Genomic DNA, 19,424 nt, shown 5'->3' on the forward strand with positions numbered 1-19,424 from the left:
GCTTCCACAGCAGGAGGGGGAGGGGGCTCACCTGGGTAGTCGGGAAGACCTCCCTGATGTGGACACTTGAGCAGAGACGTGAGGGTGCAGGCCAGGGAGGTCTGAAGGGCACTTCCTGTTCCAGGATTGGGAACAGCCATGCAAAGGCCCTGAGGTGGCAGTGTGAGTTAGAGGAAGAGCCTGAGGCCCCCGTGGTTGAGCAGGTGCTCTGAAGTCATGATAGCACTTTGGACTGTTTTCTGAGATAGGTGGGAGCCAGCCTGAGAGGAGTGTGCTGAGGCTCCACCTTGAGATGTGGGAGCTGGGCCCAGAGAGGGAAGGCAGGGAGTTCAAGGTAGCAGAGTCAGCATGACCTCCCCAGCCAGCTTCACCGGCTGCTCTGGCTGCTCTCTTTGCACACTGAGCCGCCACAGCCAGGTATGGCCCCTCCCAGCCAGAGCCCCAGAGCAGCAGGAGACCCTGCCCAAGACCTCAGGGGCTGGCTTCAGCGTCCTTGTCCCACCAAGAGGCACAGGCAGCAGGAGCAGCACTTTGATGGAGGGTGGGGAGGGCCAGGGTCGGCCCAGTTCCCCCACAGGACCCCTGAGCAGAGACCTGCAGTAAGAGTCTCCAAGCCACCGGTGGGGCTGAGGAGGGGCGCTTCCAGGCAGAAGTGCAGGGCCACCCAGAGACTGGCGCTAGGGCCCCTGAGGACACTGGCAGCAAGTGCCAGCCATGCCTGAACACCCTCCACAGGCTGGGAGCGGTGAACGCTGACACACCCAGTGCGGGTGGCTACTGCCTTCCCTCCTAGGATGAGAAGCCAGAATGCCAGCGACGGTCACCCAGTCTGCGCACACATAGTGCCCACCTCGCCACAGTGCAGCTGCCGGTGGGGCTGGGGGGAGGCAGCCAGCCCAGGAATCAGCAGTTAGTCTGCAAAGTCAGAGCTTTTCCAAGTGGCTAAAGAAGACGGGAGATGGCCACGTGGAGGTGTGCAGTGTGACCTCAGAGCCAGGAAGGGCTGGGAGGGCGCCAGAACAGCGGGGGCATGGGGAGGGATAGTGGGGATGGAGCCTATGGCCTTCCTGACCCTCCCAGACCTGCCCTGGCTGTGCATGGAGCAGGGCCAGCCAATGCTGGGGTGTGACTGCACCAGAAAACCAGATATGTGGGTGCGGGCAGATTTAGACCATGTAAAATTCCTCCTGGTTAGAGCTGCGGATTGTTAGAACCCAGAAATCTGGACAGTTTACAGGCACTGACCACCTTCTGGACGTTCTGGGGAAATTATATTCTGCCTGTGAAAGGTCACTCTTGGGGACAAGAAGTCCTCAGAGGGTATATCATCAGGCAGGAATTGGCCCAGATGAGAAAAGCCTGAGAGCAGTGGATACTGTGGGCCAAGGGGACCAAACCTGGACCACAAAGGCAGAGGAGTCAGCAAAATGAATAGGGGGCACGGTGGTGTGGGGATGCCTATTCCAGGATTGGGAATGGTTGTGCAAAGGCCCTGAGGTGGCAGTGTGAGTTAGAGGAAGAGCCTGAGGCCCCTGTGGTTGAGCAGGTGCTCTGAAGTCACAATAGCACTTTGGATGTTTTCTGAGGCAGGCGGGAGCCAGCCTGAGAGGAGTGTGCTGAGGCTCCACCTTGAGATGTGGGAGCTTCCTGCTGCTCTGGGGCTCTCGCTGGGAGGGGGCCACACCTGGCAGTGGCAGCTCAGTGTTCAGGGACAGCAGCCCAAGCAGCTGGATGAAGCAGCATCCAGCAGGTCCACCTGATCTCCCCAGGGACGAAGCTGGAGTGCCCCTGCCCCGCCAGGTCATTGCTTGCTGGGTCCCCTGAGACCCTGTGAGGTGGGCAGCTCTGTGTGCAGAGGGAGATGGAGAGAGAAAGTTCCAGCTCTGAGCCAACCTCACCCAGAAACTCCTCACCCACCGTCGTGTGTCTGAGATGACTTAGAGGAGAGACAGGCTCACAGTGACCCATGAGTGCCCACTTCATGGTGGCCACAGAACTCAGGGCCAGGACAACGCCATTGGCTCCCACCCAGTGCACACCCTGGGTGGCCATTGTCACCCCGTGGTTTCCAGCCAGAGATCTAGGTTCTGAATTCCTTCCCTGCATTCCTCCACCCCATGTCTGCTCTGGGAGGGCGAGTTGTGCGAGGCTCAGGTGGCCAGAGACAACACACCTGGCAAGTTCAGACCTGCTTCCCCAGCAGGAGGCTTAGTCACAGGAATCTCCCCGGAGCATTCCATCACCCACAGGGAAGCAGTGGCGGGTGGGGTGCCAGCGCTCAGGGGTCTGAAACTCCCCATCACAGGATGCACGAGTGCTAGGGTTGCTGGTCGTCTGGGACACCTGAGATTTGCAACACATTGGACTGGCAGCACAAGATCAGATGCTAAGGTCTGTGTGAAAACGAGAAGCCACAGGTCACTGCGAGAAGTCCCTCCCATGGGGCCCTGCACAGCCTCGGGCTCCAGGCCAGAAAGATGGGAAGGTGAGACAGAAGTGTCTGCAGACACGTCTAGACCTGCGAGCAGGTGGACATGCACTGGCCACTCCAGTGGGTGTCCAGGGGACACGAAGCCGGTTCCCAGAGTCTGGGGTTGAAGGAGAGACTGTAAGAGGTGCACCATGGGGGAGGGGGGGCTGTTATGGAAACCCCCTGGCATCAGCGGTGACCCCTGGTTATGCCAAGTCCCTGCATATGGAGCCTCCTTCGGGAAGAATGGACCCCGACGTCCCACCTCTTGGGGTCGCTGTGGGTTCGAGGACATGGCTCATCCAGCCACAACACACACCCTCTCAGACAAGTCCCGACTGGACCGCGCGCCGAGAACAGGCATCGAGGGAGCTAGCCTGGCCCAAACCACGGCCTGGAAGCCCCAGAAACGAGGATCCCTCTCCTCCAACCTCCTAAGCTGGTCCTGTCACCACCCGCTCCCCTACCCAAGGGAGAGCTCGCGGCTCAGCCCCGAGGCGAGGCCGGGGCCAACGACCTCAGGGAGCCCAGGCTGAGAGTCCCTGCCTCCACACCGCCCCTGGACGGCCGCCGTCGGGAACGCCCACTCCACCTGCAGAAGGGATTCCAGCATTGCCGCGTGGGCCTCCGCGGACGCATTCCCTCCCCGGTGCTCAGCCCCAAACCCGTCTGGCCACCTGTGGGCCTCTGTCTGCGCAGCAGCCCCTCCGCCACACACCCGCCCGGCCTGGCCGGGCGCCGCGACGTCATCGCCCGCGTGGGGACGAGGAGGGGGAGGGAAGAGGAGGTTTGGCGCGCCGGAGGAGGAGGATGGAGAGGAGGACGAGGAGGATCGGCGGCCGGGAGGATGAGTAGGAGAAGGAAGGGGAGTGGGAGGATCATCGGCAAGCCAGAGGAGGCGGCCCGCGGCGCTCGAGTCGCCGGGTGGGCCGGGAGCCCGGAGAAGCGCTTAGGTGCCTGGCCTGGACGCCAGCCGGCCCCGCCCCCGGGCACGCTCCCGACTCCGCCCCCGAGATCGCCCCGCCCCGGCTCCGCCCCCGGACGCGTCCCGGCCCGCCCCGCCATCTGCGCTCGGTCGGCCGGCCTGGGAGCTTGGGGCTGCCGCGGACTCCGGGGGTCGGCGAGACCGTGGACCTGCATGCGCCTGGCGGTGAGTCGCGTGGGGGCGGCGGAAGGCGCCCTGCAGGACGATGTGGGGAGGGAGCAGGGGGCGCCCGGGGAAGCGAGGAGAGGTCTGGAGGAGGCTGGCAGTCGGGGGTTAGGGTGGGCCCGGCCCCAGGAGGCTGAGCCTCCATCCCCAGCCCCCTAGCCCCGCAGCCCTCTCGAATATTTCCGAAGATCTGGGGCCGGAGCGGGTGGAGACCGCCGCCAGGCGTCCTCCCTGGCTGGGTGGCCCAGGGCTGCGCAGGCACTGGGAGCCCATCACCCATCCCTGGGTTCTCCGTGACTCTCACGTGGGGACTAGGGAGGGGCAGCCTTCCTGACTCGAGGAGGGGGCTGCGATCTCCGCGGGCCGGCAGGAAGGGGAGAACTCGCTGCCCTGGGGATCACCCCGGGGACAGGAGCCTTCAGGGCAGAGGTGACGGCTCCCTGTTTAGCATAGATTATGCAAGCATGTGAGGCGTCTAGGAACCCAGGTCCTCTGTGCGGAGCCACCTGGTCCTTTCCCTTCTCAGGCCTAGAGTCACTGGGGGCCGGCTTTCCCAGAAATCAGTGCCGTGACCCAGTGGGAGGAGTGCGCAGTCTGCTTCCCAGATGGTCCTGCCCCCGCAGCCCACTGGTTCTCCTCAGGGCTCCCTGTGCCTGTCTGGGAAGCATCTGACAGTCCCGCCCGGCCCTACTAATGCCCGTCCACTCGGGCCAGTGCCTCAGCCCAGCCTAGCGTGGCCTGCTTGGTTGGGTGCCTGGCAGTGGGCAGTGGGGACCCTGGCTGTGACTGTTTGTGGCTGTGCATGCCAGGGCTTCCTTGAGGACAGCTCAGGGCTCCTCCACCCAAACCCTCACTTTACCGAGGAGAAAATGGAGGCGCCTTCTTCCCCAACTGCCTGGATCGGGGGACAGGCCCCAGCTGGGCTTGGCACTGTTCCCAGACAGCTGCCACTCCTGCTCTGACCCCAAGATCTCAGCCCAGACCCAGGCCCAGGACTGGGCACGAGGGGTCCGCTGCCAGCCCCTCCCCAAGTCTGTTCTCTCTCTGGCCTTCCTCTTCCTCCCAGGCCTGGAGTGCCCCTACCCACTACCCGGTGTCCTCAACAGAAGGCAGCAGGCTCCTCCTCCCACGCCAGGCCTTCTGCCAAACCAGAACCAGAGCCCCAGCTGGCCACACTCAAAGTGCTTTCCCCACCCACCACCACAGGCCTCTGCCCAGGGGAGGGTCCAGCTGCAGGGGACTGGGCAGCCCCCAGGGACTCACGCCCACCCGGCTGACACTGGCCTGTGGCTCCCGCCGGTGTGGCTAGTGTGTCGCTGAGCCTGTTTCCCAGCCGCAGATGGGGAATGAGCAGATACTCAGAGGTCCTTGTCTTCCGTGTCAAATAACATACAGAATGGGAGGCGCCCCTCGCCCTCCCCGCACAGAAGCTTCTGAGGTGGGTGCTCAGCCAGGTGTGCCTCATTCCCCCAACCCAGCCCTGAGTGCCCATGCCAGGCACAGGGCTGGCCCATGGAAAGTTCTGGATGCAGGTTAGCTACTATTATCCCCTCACCCCCAGGACCACAGGCAGGGGCCACTCCTTTGGCATCACACCTCCTGCCTGTGTGATTCGGAGACTGGTAATGAGTTTCCTAGTCTGGCCTCCAGTGTCCTCTTCCCCAGCAACAAGCGCCACAGGCCTGGGGCGGGGTCTCAACTGAAGGAGCCTGCACCACGTGAGGAGCAGGTTAGGAACAGACCAGAAACACACTCTGTGTTCTGCCCCAGCTGCTGGAAGCTGGCGAGTCCCAGCCCCAGGGCCTGGCACTCAGCGTGGGGTGGGCAGCTGGGCCGGCCCTCCAACGAGCTGTCTTTCCAGAGCAGACCGGGCTTCTTGGGCTTTGTGAGACCCCAGACGGGACACCTGCCCCCTCCAGAATGAAAGTCTTCCTGCCTATGCTGCTGGCTGCCCTCCTGGGAGTGGATCGAGGTGAGAGCCCTCAGGGCCTTTTGGCTGCCCAGGACCTCCTCTCCCCCGAGATCCTTCCAGCCTGTCAGTCCCGTCCAGTCCCATCCCGTCCTGTCCCGTCCCATCCCATCCCCGTGTGAGCTGCTCTGTGCAACCTGATAGGCCTCTGTCTCCCAGCCAATGGGCTGCTCCTCCCTCCTGCTCCCACTGGAAACCTCCGCCCTGCCCCACACACTGTTGTCACCATGCATTTGAATGTCACTGGAGCTCCTCAGGGCCCCTGGTGTCATTGTCTTTTCTTGGGGGCCTCGTATACAATAGTTGCTCAATAAATATCTGCAAAAGATTGGGTATTGGGCGTGTGCAGGTGTGAGGGATGCTGGACAGCATCCCAGGGCATGAGACCGGGTCGCCAGCATGTCCCCTCCGTCTGCAGCCCACTCCCTGGTGTGCTTCTCTTGCACGAATCAGAACAGCAATTTTTACTGCCTGAAACCGACCGTCTGCTCTGACTCGGACAACTACTGCGTGACCATGTCTGCCGCCGCGGGCATTGGTGAGTCGGGGTGCCAGCCGGCCAGGCTTCCACCCGACCCGGCCCCCTGCCATCTGTCTCTCCACTCACAACCTTGTTTTCCGTGCAGGGAACATAGTGGACTTGGGCCACTCCTTGAACAAAGGCTGCTCCCCGATCTGCCCTGGGCCCCCGAGTGTTAACCTTGGTGTGGCGTCCGTGGGCGTCCACTGCTGCCAGAGCTTCCTGTGCAACATCAGCGCGGCCGACGGCGGGCTGCGGGCCAGCGCCACCATGCTGGGCCTGGGGCTCCTGCTTAGTCTGCTGTCCGCTCTGCTGCGGCTTGGCCCCTGACCACTGGGGCCCTGTGCCCGGCCCAGACTCCCTAAGCTCAGGAAGGAAAGCCCAGCCCCTCCCAGACCCCAAGAGGATATCAGAGCCTCCTCCTCCAACTTGTCACCCTGCCTGATGACACCCCCCTGGTCCCCACAGTCACGCCTGCCCCCTGCACCTACACCTGCCAGCTGCCCTCACTTCCGGGGTCAATGATGTGACCTTCCTCGGGAAACCTGGGAAGGGATGAAGGTCCCCCTGGAGCCTGAGGGTCCTGGAGTCAGAACCGAGTCCCGGGGACCATCCTGTCTGCCCCAGGTGGTGTGGATGATGCACTTCGTGCCACTGTGTCTCAGAAGAGGAAGTGTGCTTGGGTACACTCAGCTGTGTGGACAGGGGTGCAGTGTGCCCCTGCCCTGTGTGCATGTGTGTGGCTGTGTCGGGCTGTGTTTGGAGGGGGTCGGGGTAAGGGTCAGGAGTCCGACATTAGCAGCCCCGAGAGCTCCCACACCAGCACTCCTTTTCTCTGGCATTTCATACCCCACATTTCACTCACTACGAGGGCAGTCTTTTGGGGGACAGAGGTTCCACTGCTTCCAGGTCTGGGCTGCTGGCCCCAGGAACCGGCTCCCAATCCCAACTCCTGCTGCGGCCCCCACCCCTCCTCCACCCCATGCTGGAGCCCTCCTGCTGCTTTGTGCCTCAAATAAAAACAGATGTTCCACCCCTCCCTGCACTGAGTGTGACTGCCTCTGGCCCACCCGCCTGGGAGCGCCCCTCCCCACAGTGCCCTGATGTGCTGGGGGGGGTGGCAGAGATCCAGTGTGGGGCCCCAGTGTGGAAGGGTTGGGGATCCCCATGGCAGCGCCCCACACTGAGGCCCACTTGGGGCTGAGAAGGGAACGTCCACCTCCTGCCTTCCACTTTGTCCTGCGCGTGGCTGGGCGAGGCCGCGTGGGAAGTTCCTCCTCGGGCCAGGGAAGGAGGTCCACCTGCTTCTGGAAGGAGGCAGGACCCTACGGAGGGGGAGTGGGGTGGGGCAGGACATGACCTGCAGGAGCATGCATGGGGGACAGGCACCAGCCCCAGGGCTTGGGGGCTTTGGGAGCAAGGCGTGTGGGCTGGTTGGGCTGAGGAGGGCACAAAGCCTGCCGGCAGCAGGATCTCAGTAGGTGGGTGAGCGAGACGTGCGTCCCAAGGGCCCATGGGAGGAGAGGGTCAGGGTGCCAATGCAGAGGGCCAGGGCTCCCCTGGAGAAGGCCTCGGACCCTGGCTGGAGGGCAGGGGTGCTGCTCGCCAGCCATTGCTGTGCGTGCCCACTTCCCCTTTGCCGGCCTGTTGTGGTCTCCAAGGACCGAGGGGGCGGAGGCCCGAGCAGGGGGCCCTGCAGTCGGTGAATTGTGTTGGCAGCCGAGGGGCTTCTTTGATTGAGCTGGTGGGCAGAAAACGAGGGGCGGTGAAGGACTGAAGCAAGGCGCTCCGTGAAGGCTGAGGTATTCCTCAGGACGCTGCCAAGCCTCTAGGATGGTGGGAAGGAACGAGGTGGGTCTGGGTCCCTTTACCTCCCGACCCAGGCTGGCCAGAAGTTCTAATGTGCCTGCGTCCAGGGTCCGAGAAGCACCGTCCAGTGGGGTGGGATGGTGGTCACAGTGGGGCTTAGGAGTCTGGCCCGTCTCCTGGGGTCCCTGAGATCAGGGCAGGCACTGAAGCGCATGAAGGCAGTGTCATCATCGCCACCAAACAGGGATAGCCAGCCATGCAAGTGGCTGAGCACCAAGGCTGTGATGGAGCCCAGGGGAGGGCGGGCCTCCAAACAAACCTAGCAAGAGGAGAGATCTGCTCCCGGAAATCAGAGTGACACGGTGTGGTGGGGACAGCAAGCGGAAGGGGAACCGGGCCCAGCCAACACCTTGTGGAATGATCTGGAAGCACATCTGAGCAGCCTGGTTGAGACTCAGTGGGAAGGGAAAATATTGGGGTTCACTTGAGCGGATCAGACCAGCATTAAAACAAAAGTAAGGAAAAGAATTCAAGGGGATGAAATCAAATGTCGCCCAGGAATGCTGGTAACTGTCAGCCCAGATGATGGCTATCTGGGGAGTTCTCAGTCCCCACATAAAATGTATTCACTACATCGTTCACTCAAAACCAATCATAAGCAACTTTGCTAAAGGGACCACCCCGTGAATGGAGGCTGCAATGTGGGGCGAGAGGAAGCTGCGCGTGTCGTCTTGAAAGTCATGGTCAGGAAATTGAACTTGAGCCCTAGAGCACCGGGAGCTGTGGGGCGGGCGCAGTGGCAGGTCTATCTGTAACAAATGTTCATTCTAAAACTAACCCAAGTCTCCGTCTCTGGGTACCTGCTATTTTCAGGTGACATTAATCTGTTATCCCTTTGCGTGCAACCTCACTGAGAGATGGGTATGGTTATCCCCAGCTTTCAGAAGCGGAAACTGAGGCTCAGAGGATTGCAGCCACTTGCCCTGCTGGGTCTGTGCTCCTCGGGCCTGGCATTCCCTCTGCTTTGAGTTGGAGAGTAAAGTCTCTAGGGCTGGGGTCAGGGGCAGCCCTGACCTGAGGGCGGCTGGTGGTCCCACCTGGCTCCTCCTGCCCCTCCCTGGGGAGGTGGGAGGCTGGGAGGGACAGGCTGTGTTGCAGCAGAGGAGGCTGGGTGGGGAAGGGGAGGGGAAGGGTGGGTGGAGGAGCCTACGGCTCTGAGTTTCCATTTCCTGCAGCCTGGGGGAGGCCAGGGAGGGAGAGGAGGGGTGGGGGACACCGGAAGAGGGACGGGAGGGGCAAAGCAAAAGAAAGCACTCCTCAGGCCCTGTGCCAGTGCTCTTGCTCAACCCTGGCGTCTGCCCAGCCCCCAGGGAGGTACCAGGTGGGATGCTGGAGGCCCCGGCACGCTCGGGTCAGGAGTCGGACTCCCCAGTCTCAGTGCCCAGGTGCTGGATGAAGCCCCCATTTCTCTGTAGCCAAATTCAGCTCCGCCATGTCTGGCCCCTGCCCCCTGCCCCCTGTCCCCTTGCCTGCCCCTCCCAGGCTGCTCCGTCTCAGGAGCCCCCTGTCTCCGGGAGCTGAGGCCTGTTCACACTGATGTCTGCCCTCGTCCCTCTAACACCTGGGCAGAGGGGGGGTGGGGAGCTCACAGCAGCCCAGAGAGGGTGGGCCCCGGGCTGAGCAGAGCCCCTCCCCACCTGCACCCCAACCCCTTAACAGAGGTCCTCTTCACGGCAGGCTGCATTCTGCTTTCCAGTCTTCAACTCTGTCCATCTTGCTTTTGTCAAGAGAGCCTCTTCTGGAACAGCTCCAGGCCCTTCCTTGTAATATTGAGCAGGAAACCCCACTTCTCCCATAGCTGACCTCCTTCCTGAGGGCTGGAGAGGACACTGCATGAAGGCTCCCCGGAGCCCCCTGACCCTCTCCAGGCCACTCCCCTTCCCCCTCCCTCTGCCCTTAACTCCTCTGCTGCCCCCTCCCCAGCCTCAGGACCCACCCCTCCTCCAGGGAACCTGAGAAGCCAATGGGGACACTGAGGCAGCCAAGATGGGTAAGCACCTGCTGGGGTCCACTTGTATCTGGGATCAGCCAGGCAGGTCCCTGAGCTCTGCCCAGCTTTCAGCAGGCCAGGGGGCGGCCCTGGACCCCTGCATGTGGGAGTGCCCCCAGCCACCCCTCATGTACTTCCACACTCTGGGTCCCACACTGACAGTCCCATTGACCACGGGAGGGAGAGTGTGGAGCACCAGCTAGGGTCCAGGACTTGGGACACTGCTTGCCCTCCAGGCCTGGGCTGGCAGTGGGCAGGAGAGGGGCTCAGAGGCTGAAAGGGCAGGTTTCAGTAGCTCCACCTGCACAGGCCCCCTCCTCACGTTAAGGTCTGGGCAGTGAGGATGCGGAGGGGCTCTTGGCCACCTCTACCCAGAGAAGCGGGCAGAATCCCGGGATCAGAACAGGTGGGTATACTGACGGTCTCCCCACACCTCTTCACATCTCACCCCTCAATCTCAGTGAGATCCCCACCCCACCAACGGCACGCGGCCACAGATCTTCCGGGCTTGGGGTCCAGGGCCAGTGAGGTGAGGGGCGCCTGGGGGCTCTGGGCCTGGGGAGACACCACGGTCAGACCCGGGCAGGGGCAGGGGGCTAATTGCTCCTTTTTTTTGAGGAAGATTAGCCCTGAGCTAACTGCTGCCAATCCTCCTCTTTTTGCTGAGGAAGGCTGGCCCTGAGCTAACATCCGTGCCCATCTTCCTCTACTTTATATGTGGGACACCTACCACAGCATGGCATGCCAGGTGGTGCCATGTCCATACCAGGGATCCAAACTGGCGAACCCTGGGCCACCAAAGCGGAACGTGCGCACTTAACCACTGCGCCACTGGGCCAGTCCATAATTGCTCCTTATTAATGTACAACTATCAGTGCAAATAATCCGTAACCAATCTATAAATCAAAATTGTGGTGAGTTTATCATGAGCCAAATGTGAGGACCATATAGCCTGGGAGAGTCCTTCCACAAAGGAACGGAGCACTCCAAAGAAGTGGGGGTATACAGAGTGGTTATGCACCCTCAGAGAGCATGTATCCCACATGATTGAAATGTCCCTTTTACAGTACTTACAAGACTGCTCTGAGGGCACAGTGATTGATGGACACGGTAGGTAGTAGGTCGGCTGTCTCGGTGGGCACAGCAGGGTGGCAGGTCTGTTGTCTCAAGCTGGGTGATCACAGGTGAGCTGTGTGGTCACAGGTGAGCACAGCAATCACTTCCTAGCCTAAGGAAAGATGCTTATCCTTAAGGAAATGCTAATATGGGGGAAGTTGCAGCTTTACCTTAAGGGCATTTGTTCTTGCCTTTGAGACATAGGAAATGCTTCAAGCAGACATAAATGTCTGTTCAATGGCCACATCAGGCCCTTTTGGAAAAAAAAAAAAAAAGTCCAGGCCAAATCAGCTTTATACCAAGTGGCTTCCTCATATACTCCAATATATGCTATTGCTTGTCATTTTCATCACAGCCCTTCCCCCAGGATTGCAGGAAGCCCAGCTCCTCAGGACTGGAGAGGAAGGGCATTCAACCCTGCCTCCCCCACACCTCCGTTGGGGCTCTGGGTGGGACCTTGCCCCCGTCTCCCCCCTGTGCTTCTCAGGGCGGAGACCTGGAGTGGTCCTGGGCTCCCCACTCTGCCCTCCCTGCGTAGCCCCCTCCCCCAGGGCCCAGTCAAGACCCTGGCCAGCTCCCCGAGGCCGGGCCAGCTCCCCGAGGCCAGGCCTGCTCCAAGCTCTCAGAAGGCAGTTGCAGCCTCGCCCTCCCTTGGGTAGGGTCCTGAGTCTCAGATTTGGGTACCCAGTGGTACCTCACTTTTGGGGCCTCAGCCCTCCACCCCTCAGGGCCTAGTGAGAGCTGTGGTCCCTGTGGGACCATAAAGGGGGCCACCCCTGGCAGGAGGGGAGACTGAGAACCCGGGCATCCCAGGTCGCACTGTGAGCAGGAGTCCCCTGCCCCACCTCCTCGCTGCCCTCCTCTGAGGGGCCTCCAGAGCCACCGAGAGCAGGGGCAAGGCAGAGGGCTACTGTGGGGCAGAAAAATAATTGTCCCTCTACCTTCCTAGGCTCTTGGCTGAGACACTCCTTCACAACCCACCCCCACCCAATAAATGACATTAACAGGAGAAAAACAAACACAAGTTTAATGACAGGTATATCTCCCATACACATGGGAGAGACCCAGGAAAACTGGGGAACTCCTTGAAATGGCCCAAACCACCACCTTAAAAACCATCCCCGGCTAAAGACAAAGGAGGAAGGGGGGCAGCGCAGTGACAGGCAGTGACCAGGAAAAGCCCAGCGACAGAGGACAAGGCTGTCATGCAGACAGCAGACCGCCTGCTCCACTGATCAGTTTCTGGAGGTTAAGAGTCACCCTCCTCATCCTGGGAGAGGGGGACGCCCTGACACGTGGAGATTTCCCTCATAAATGGAAATTTCCCTCACAAAAGGGCAAGTGCTACTGAGAGCTTCTGTGTCTGTTTGTTAAAAATAATCAGGCTAAAATAATCCTTATGCCAAAGAAGCAGATTTTGGGCTGACAGATTCTGCTCCCCCTTGGCCCCAAGAAAGCCCGGGACCCCTTAGCGCTGCTTCTTTCCTGCCCCCTCCCCCTCCCTCTGCGAGGCTTTCAGGGGCCCCCTGCGGCTGAGAACTTGGCTCTTCCCACTTCGAGGGGCCCACACTGTGTTCATGGTTCCAGGTTCTCTCTCCCTTTTTTTTTTTTTTTTTACAGATTATTTATTTATTTTTATTTATTTGTGGAGGTTTTCGAGGAAGATCAGCCCTGAGCTAACATCTGCCACCAACCCTCCTCTTTTTGCTGAGGAAGACTGGCCCTGAGCTAACATCTGTGCCCATCTTCCTCTACTTTACATGTGGGCCGCCTGCCACAGCATGGCTTGATGAATGGTGCGTATGTCCACACCCGGGCTCCAGCCCCAGGAACCCTGGCCGCCAAAGCAGAACCTGCAAACTTAGCCTCTGCTCCACCGGCCCCGCCCCAGGTCCCTTTTTTCTTAAGGAAGAACCCTCCAAAGACCTGCCTCTCCATCATCGCATGGCACTGCACCCAGAGGCTCACCCCGCGCCTTGGGCTCGGCTGCTGCAGGAGGACCCCGGCCTTGGAGCCAGGCCCCGCCCCTCCGCCCCCTCCGAGAAAGGAGGGCTCCGTGCCCCCTGGAGGCTCTGGTGGCTGGGGAGGGCGGGGCTCCAGGGGGGAGGAGGGGCTGCCCGGTGCTCTGGGCAGAGGATGTTTTTTCACACTGACTCCTGCGGGAGGAGGGGCTCACAGAGCCGCTGAGTTTCGGTTTCCTGGCGCTCAGGGCCTGAGCCCAGGGCGGAGAAACAGAGAGAAAAAGCAGCCCTGAGGCGCAGGGGTCATGCTCTCGGCCAGGCACGCCCTGCCCTTGGAGGAGGGTTTCCAGCTGAGCCCTCTGTCAGCAAGACCCGCGTAGACGGAGCCTGGAAGGGCCCAGCACGGGGGCAGCCAGCCTCTGAGACCCCAGGCCAGGCACCCCCGCCTCCCGCTCCCTCACGGGGACAGACAAGCAGAAAGCCGGGAAGTGGGGGCACCTGGGCCTGGGCATGGCATCGGAGCTCCCTTAAGGAGGCTCAGCCTGTCTTCATTTTGTTCATGCCTTGTCCCATCCCTGCCTTCCTGAGTGCCCCAGCCCCATACACACCACACCCACACTGTGGTCCCCAGGGAGACTTCGGAAGGCCCAGGAAAGGGACCAGGTGGGCCACACAGGATGGACCGGGGTGACCATGGGCCTCCTCCAAGCTGCTGGAGGGCAGGGCCTTCTGGGAGAGGACAGAGCCCTGGAGCACACACCCCTGGACAAGGAAGGGCCTGGTGCTGGGGAGGGGTGCCCCCGTGGGAGACCCAGAATTGGTCCCTGGGGTCTCAGGGCTGGGAGTGGAGGGGTGTGAGAACGCAGCGTGCCACCCAGGCAGGAGCCCGAGTGGCTTTGAGAGGGTGGAGCGTCTGTGCTGTGTGCAGGGGCCCAGGTGGATTGTTAAATGTTCTAAGAGACAAATGGGCTCTCCCTAACTGAGGCCTAAAGTCTTTTCTGTTGACCCCGGGGTGGTTTCTCAGGAGAAATGGAAGCTTAAGCAATGTATATGTGACCGCTGATCCCTAATGATGCGGGGTCGGTGAGCCGAGGAGTCGAAAGAAAGATTTCTTAGACTCTTAAGATCTGGCAGTAGTGCTCTTTTATTTAGAGAATAGAATAGCATGGGGACAGGACCCATGGGCAGTCAGAGCTGCTGCGTAGGGACAGGACCCACGGGCAGTCAGAGATGCTGCTGGCATAGGGAGCTGCTGCTGCCACTGCTGGCATGGGGACAGGACCCATGGGCAGGCAGAGCTGCTGCCAGCATGTTGCTGTTGCTGCTGCGGCTTCTGTTGCAAAGTTGGGTGGAGAGTAAGGCTAAATTTAAGGCATAGGTATGTGAGTTATCTCTTTACAAGACAAAGGAAAGAATATGTAAAAAAGTTAAAATGGTATCAGTGCCTGTAGGGTCGGGCCATTTGGCGGTCCCACAACTTTTAGATTGAGTAAATGGCAGAAGTCACCGCTTGAATATTACCCTCAGCTAAAGACAAAGGAGGATTTTTGCGGGGGGAGGGGTGTCAGTTACATGAGGTTGCCAGACAGTAGCCAACTTAAGTTCTTGCCTCTGGCATTAAGAGTTTCTAGAGATAAGGCCATCCCCCTTCTTCCTGGCACAGAGAGGGAGGCATCTTTACAGATAGAGGTTTCCCTTAGAAATGTAAATGTTTCCCAATGAAGGGGCAAGCAAATTCTACTTCTCAGAGCCTGCCTCTCGTCTGTAGTTTTAAAATTAACCAGCCTAAAAATCCACATCACCTGACTTATGACGTTTTACAACCGACCTTTCATCAAGGTTCCTGCTTTGCTAATCGAGATGAGAGGAAGACTGCAGCCAGCAGTCAGACCACCAGACCACGTCTGTAGACTGCATCGGTCACTGTGGCTGTGGGATTAGGACTGACACCAAACCCCAGTGGTTTCAGCCCGTGTGGTCCTCTCCTGCCCGACCCTTCCGAGCACTGGCCCCAGACCTCCGTGGTCCACGCGTCCGCAGCCCGCAGGCTGTCACGGGATGAAATACATGTCAGCTTCCCTGGCCCTCGGACCTTGGTGTTTCCTTCCGGCTTGACGGTTTGGAGGACACCTCCTGATGGGGGAGGGCAGAGCAGGAGATCCAGGAACAACCCAGCAGCCCCAGCCAGGGCTCAGGCCTGCAGAGACCTGCCTGCCCCGCCAGTCCCTGCAGGGGACCCAGGTCTGTGGGACTAGGGGCCATGCCAGCAGGCCAGCCATGAGTGGGGTCGCTCTGCCATCCAGTGTCCTGATGACGGCTCTGTGACATGCAGAGTGGCTTCCCTCCTCTCTCACAGGGCCCCTGATTGTCACCTTGGTAGCTTCTTCCCAAGTGCCCTCAGCTGCAGTCAGCGTTAGAAGGTGAGGCGGGCTGAGGGGGCCTCTGGGGAGGTGGCATCAGACATCGAATCCGGGGAAGGGGGAAGGTAGAGAAGAGGGGCCACTGGGTGCCGGGGGCAGGATGTCAGTGATGCAGACGTGGCCGCCACCATCCGACTGCAGCTCTGGCGGACCCCGCCAGGCTGAGCCTCCTCACCCCCAAGTGGGAGAAAGCAGAGGGTTCTTGGTGACAAATAAAAATGGCAAGCAATAGGATATATTGGAGTATACGAGGAAGCCATTTGGTACAAACCTAATTCAGCCTGACTTTGTTTTTTCCAAAAGGGCCTGACTGTGGCTGTTGAGCACACATTGTATATCTGCTTGGACATTTCCTATGGCCAGAACAAAGGCCCTTGAGATAAAGGTCCTCCCCCTCCGACATTGGCATTTCCTTAGGGATAAGCATCTTTCATTAGGCTACGAAGTGATTGCTGCACTCACCTTTGACCACCCAGCTCACCTGTGACCACCCAGCTGGAGACAACAGACTGCCACCCTGCGGGGTTCACTGAGACAGAAGACCTGCCTGCTGTTTCCATCAATCGCTGTGCTGACAGAGCAGTCTCGCGACGATTGTAAAAGGGACATTTCAATCCTATGTGAAACATCCTCTTTGGGGGTATATAACCACTCTGTGCACCCCACTTCTTTGGTGCCCTTTCTTCCTTCGGGAAGAAAGGCCCCAGGTTATAATCCTCAAATTTAAGCTCAGAATAAACTCACCCAAATTTTCATTTATAGATTGGTTATGGATTATTTTCGTCGACATTGGTGAGCCAGGAGCCTGGTGGAGATTGGAGGAGGAGAGAGCAGTGGGATTTGACCCGCCACCACCTCCTGCAGGGTCCCCTGGGACAGTCCCTGTCCCCCCACTTCCCATCGCTTCTCTGGGGCAGTGTCCCCATGGCCCTCTCACCCCCTTTGCAGCCTGGGCGGTAGGTCGCTCGTGACCCTGCAGCCAGCCCTGGAGGCACTGTGCGTGTCTCTGGTTTCCCGGGGTCCTGCCTACCCCTCTCCAAATGGTGCTCAGAGGCCACTCTCTCCTGGTTTTCTGACTTGGGTGGTCATCTGTTTCTGTTGGGAGCCTGATTGAGACACTGCCTCTGCCTGACTCTCGAGGTGGGGGAGGGACTCCATCAGCCACCCTCTCAGCCCTTCCCCAGGCAGAGGACAAACTGACACCCCCTGACCCCGCCCATGAACTCTTGGGGAGAGTGGACCTGAGCTAGGCCCTGCACAGAGAGTGACACTGCAGAGAAGGATGTGTAGCCTTCCCCAGCTGGCCTGGGTGCCAGGGGCCTCAGACAGAAAGATGCCCCAGGGGTTCTGGAAGCAGAGAGGTCAGAGGTCAGCCCAGCCCACAGGGGCCAGCAGAGACAAGGACTCCAGGTTGCCCTCCTTCCCCACCCCATAACTAACAGTGCCCCCAGGGCAGGCAGAGGGCCCTGCATGGAGGCTGTGGAATGAGTGTTAGCTCCCCACCCCCATCTGAGCCGCCCTGTGCTGCCCCCCAATCCTCCAGGCACATAGCTTTCCCCAAGCTCTGACCATGTTGTGCCGCCATTGGGAGCTCTTCCCAAGGCTGGGGCAGGGCATTTACACAGGAGAGGGAGTGGCCGGTGCCCCTGTGTAGGGGAGAGATGCTAAGGTGGCCCATGGCCCCACCCCCTGGGGCTCACACCCTCCTGTGAGAACAGGTGGGATCTGGGACCTGCTTCCAACCATAAACACGGCAAAGGCAGTGGGATGTTCGTGATGCTGTCGCATTGACTGAGTGCCCTTAAGCAGAGATGCTCTTCCTTGCTGGCTTTGAAGAAGCAAGCTGCTCTGCTGTAAGCTGCCACGGAGGGCCACAGGGCAGGGGACAGAGGGCAGCCTGCCTCTGCCCGCCTCTCAACCAGACTCTGAAGGAGGGCCACATCACGAGCTGACCCTGCCAACAGTTACACAGATTTGGAAGCAGATCCGTCCCCACCTGAGCTTTCAGATGAGGACCCAGCCTGGACCTCTCCTTGACTGCAGCTGGCAGTGGGCCGGTGCCTGGGTCCTGACCCACAGAAACCTGGAGATAATAGAGCTGGTTGTCTTAAGCCCAAAGTGTGTTATGCAGCGATGGAGAGCTAATGCACCCCACAACCTGCCCCGTCTTTGCCTGACACACGCAGACACTCGCAGTCCTAGGAGCAACACTCCATTCCGAAATTTAGCAGTTCTTGTAGCCGTCCGACATGTGAGATCTGAGTGCTGGCTGTGTGCCAGATCCATCCTGGACTCTGGGCACAGCAGAAATAAGCAGACACCGTCCCTGCTCTCAGACTGGTGGGGGACAGAGGATGGACAAGCAAAGATTCAGTCAGGGTACTTCCAAGTCAGGTGAAGAGACGAGATGGTAGACTGTGCAGAGACTGCTCACTGGGATGGGCTGAAAGCTGAGGGGCACACCACACAACCATCCCAGGCCTGGAGAAGGGGCTTCTGGCCTGGAGCCCCTGCCATGGGCAGCCTGGGCAGCGGACTAGAGGGGACACAGGCAGTCACGAGACATGTGGGCCTTGTAGGGACTGCAGACACTGTGCACTTTAGGTATTGGATTAAATAATCTGATTTGCACCTTAAAGCTCATCCTTGGTGTCTCTGGGGCCTGGAATGTGGATGTGGAGGGAGCCGGAGGAGAGGGGGGAGGTAGGTGTGGGGGAGGAGAGGAGTGGGGGCAGCCCTGAGTCCTCGAGGAGGGAGACAGGCATGTGGCAGTGGGGCAGGAGGGCCGTGGGACCTGGGGGACGTGGCCAGCACTCTGCTTGTGGGTGCTTGTGGGTGGTCAGCGAGAGGGGCAGCGAGGAGTGGTCAGGATGCCCTCTTAGGGGCTGGAGCAGAGGGCGGATGTCAGAAGTGCCTGAGGAGAGGCGTGTTCCCCAGTGGCCTCCATGGGGCTCTGAGCTCTCTTGTGGCCTGAGGCCTCTCCAGGGACACTGTTGCGCAGGGCGGGCATGGGGAAGACCCCCTCCTGTGGACCCTCTCCCCCAGCACCCTCAGGGTGGAGAGGGGGGCCCTGTGGTGCTAGTTCCTTTATTAGTTCTGCTCGTCTCCCTTGTCAGCTCGGCCACGCTCTGGGGCCCGGCGTTTGCTCAGATGTTGGAGCCATGAGGTGGGTGTTCCTTGGAACCACCAAAAAAAAAAAAAAAAGCTGTCACATGGTGCTGAGTAAGCCCATAAGCCCAGGGGTGTTTCCTGACACTGAGAGGGAGGGCTGCTCACACCATCTGTCCCAGCCTGCAGGCCCCTAGAGACCCGGGACCCTTCATTACTCTTGCAGGGGAGGAAGACATTTCCTCTATCCAAAATGTGGGTTCGTCTGGCCAAGAACGAATTAAATTCACATGAGACAGAATAGCAAGAGAAAATTAAACAAAGCTTTATGAGGAACCATGGCCCGGGGCCTTTCTTCCCAAAGGAAGAAAGGGCACCGAAGAAGTGGGGTGCACGTAGTAGTTATATACCCCTAAACAGGGTGTTTCACATGTGATTGAAATGTCCCTCCCACAATAGTCACAAGATTGCCCGGTCAGCACAGCGCTTGATGGACACAGCAGATAGTGGGTCTGCTATCTCGGTGGGTGTAGCAGGAGACAAGTTGATTGTCTGGAGCTGGGCGGTCACAGGTGAGCTCAGCAATCAGTTCCTAGCCTAAGGAAAGATGCTTAATCCTTAAAGAAACGCCAGCGCCAACGTTGGTGGGGGGAGGGAAGTCAGCTACAGGAGGTCACCAGACAAGCACAATAAACAAATGCAGATTTAAGTCCTTGCCTTCCCCATTGATTAAGAGTTTCTAGAGACAAGGTCATCTCCTTTCTTCTTCCTGGTACAGAGAGGGAGATATCTTTACAGATGGAGAGTTCCTTTACAACGTAAATGTCTCCTAACAAAGGGCAAGCAAGTTC

At 59.7% G+C, this 19,424-nt stretch overlaps 1 protein-coding gene and 1 long non-coding RNA gene across 3 annotated transcripts; both read left to right on the plus strand.

The window, feature by feature from the left end:
* Window positions 1-1,606: 1,606 nt before the first annotated feature.
* LY6E (lymphocyte antigen 6 family member E) lies at window positions 1,607-7,148 on the plus strand. 2 transcript variants are annotated; one of them, XM_001496550.6, is made up of 4 exons: window positions 1,607-3,620; window positions 5,482-5,592; window positions 6,008-6,127; window positions 6,216-7,148. In XM_001496550.6, exons 2-4 carry the CDS (start codon window positions 5,541-5,543, stop codon window positions 6,437-6,439), a joined length of 396 nt encoding a protein of 131 aa, XP_001496600.5. In that variant the 5' UTR covers window positions 1,607-3,620; window positions 5,482-5,540; the 3' UTR covers window positions 6,440-7,148. The 2 variants fall into 2 exon arrangements, with proteins under 2 accessions (XP_001496600.5, XP_005613390.3); XM_005613333.4 differs by having other exon boundaries at window positions 1,759-3,620; window positions 5,487-5,592.
* A 3,396-nt stretch (window positions 7,149-10,544) lies between these two features.
* LOC138915494 (uncharacterized) lies at window positions 10,545-16,224 on the plus strand. The gene is made up of 2 exons (XR_011421503.1): window positions 10,545-15,465; window positions 15,769-16,224. It is a non-coding gene; the product is annotated as an uncharacterized lncRNA (long non-coding RNA).
* Window positions 16,225-19,424: the final 3,200 nt, after the last annotated feature.

This window comes from Equus caballus, chromosome 9 (assembly GCF_041296265.1).
Source record: "Equus caballus isolate H_3958 breed thoroughbred chromosome 9, TB-T2T, whole genome shotgun sequence".
Lineage (NCBI taxonomy): Eukaryota > Metazoa > Chordata > Mammalia > Perissodactyla > Equidae > Equus > Equus caballus.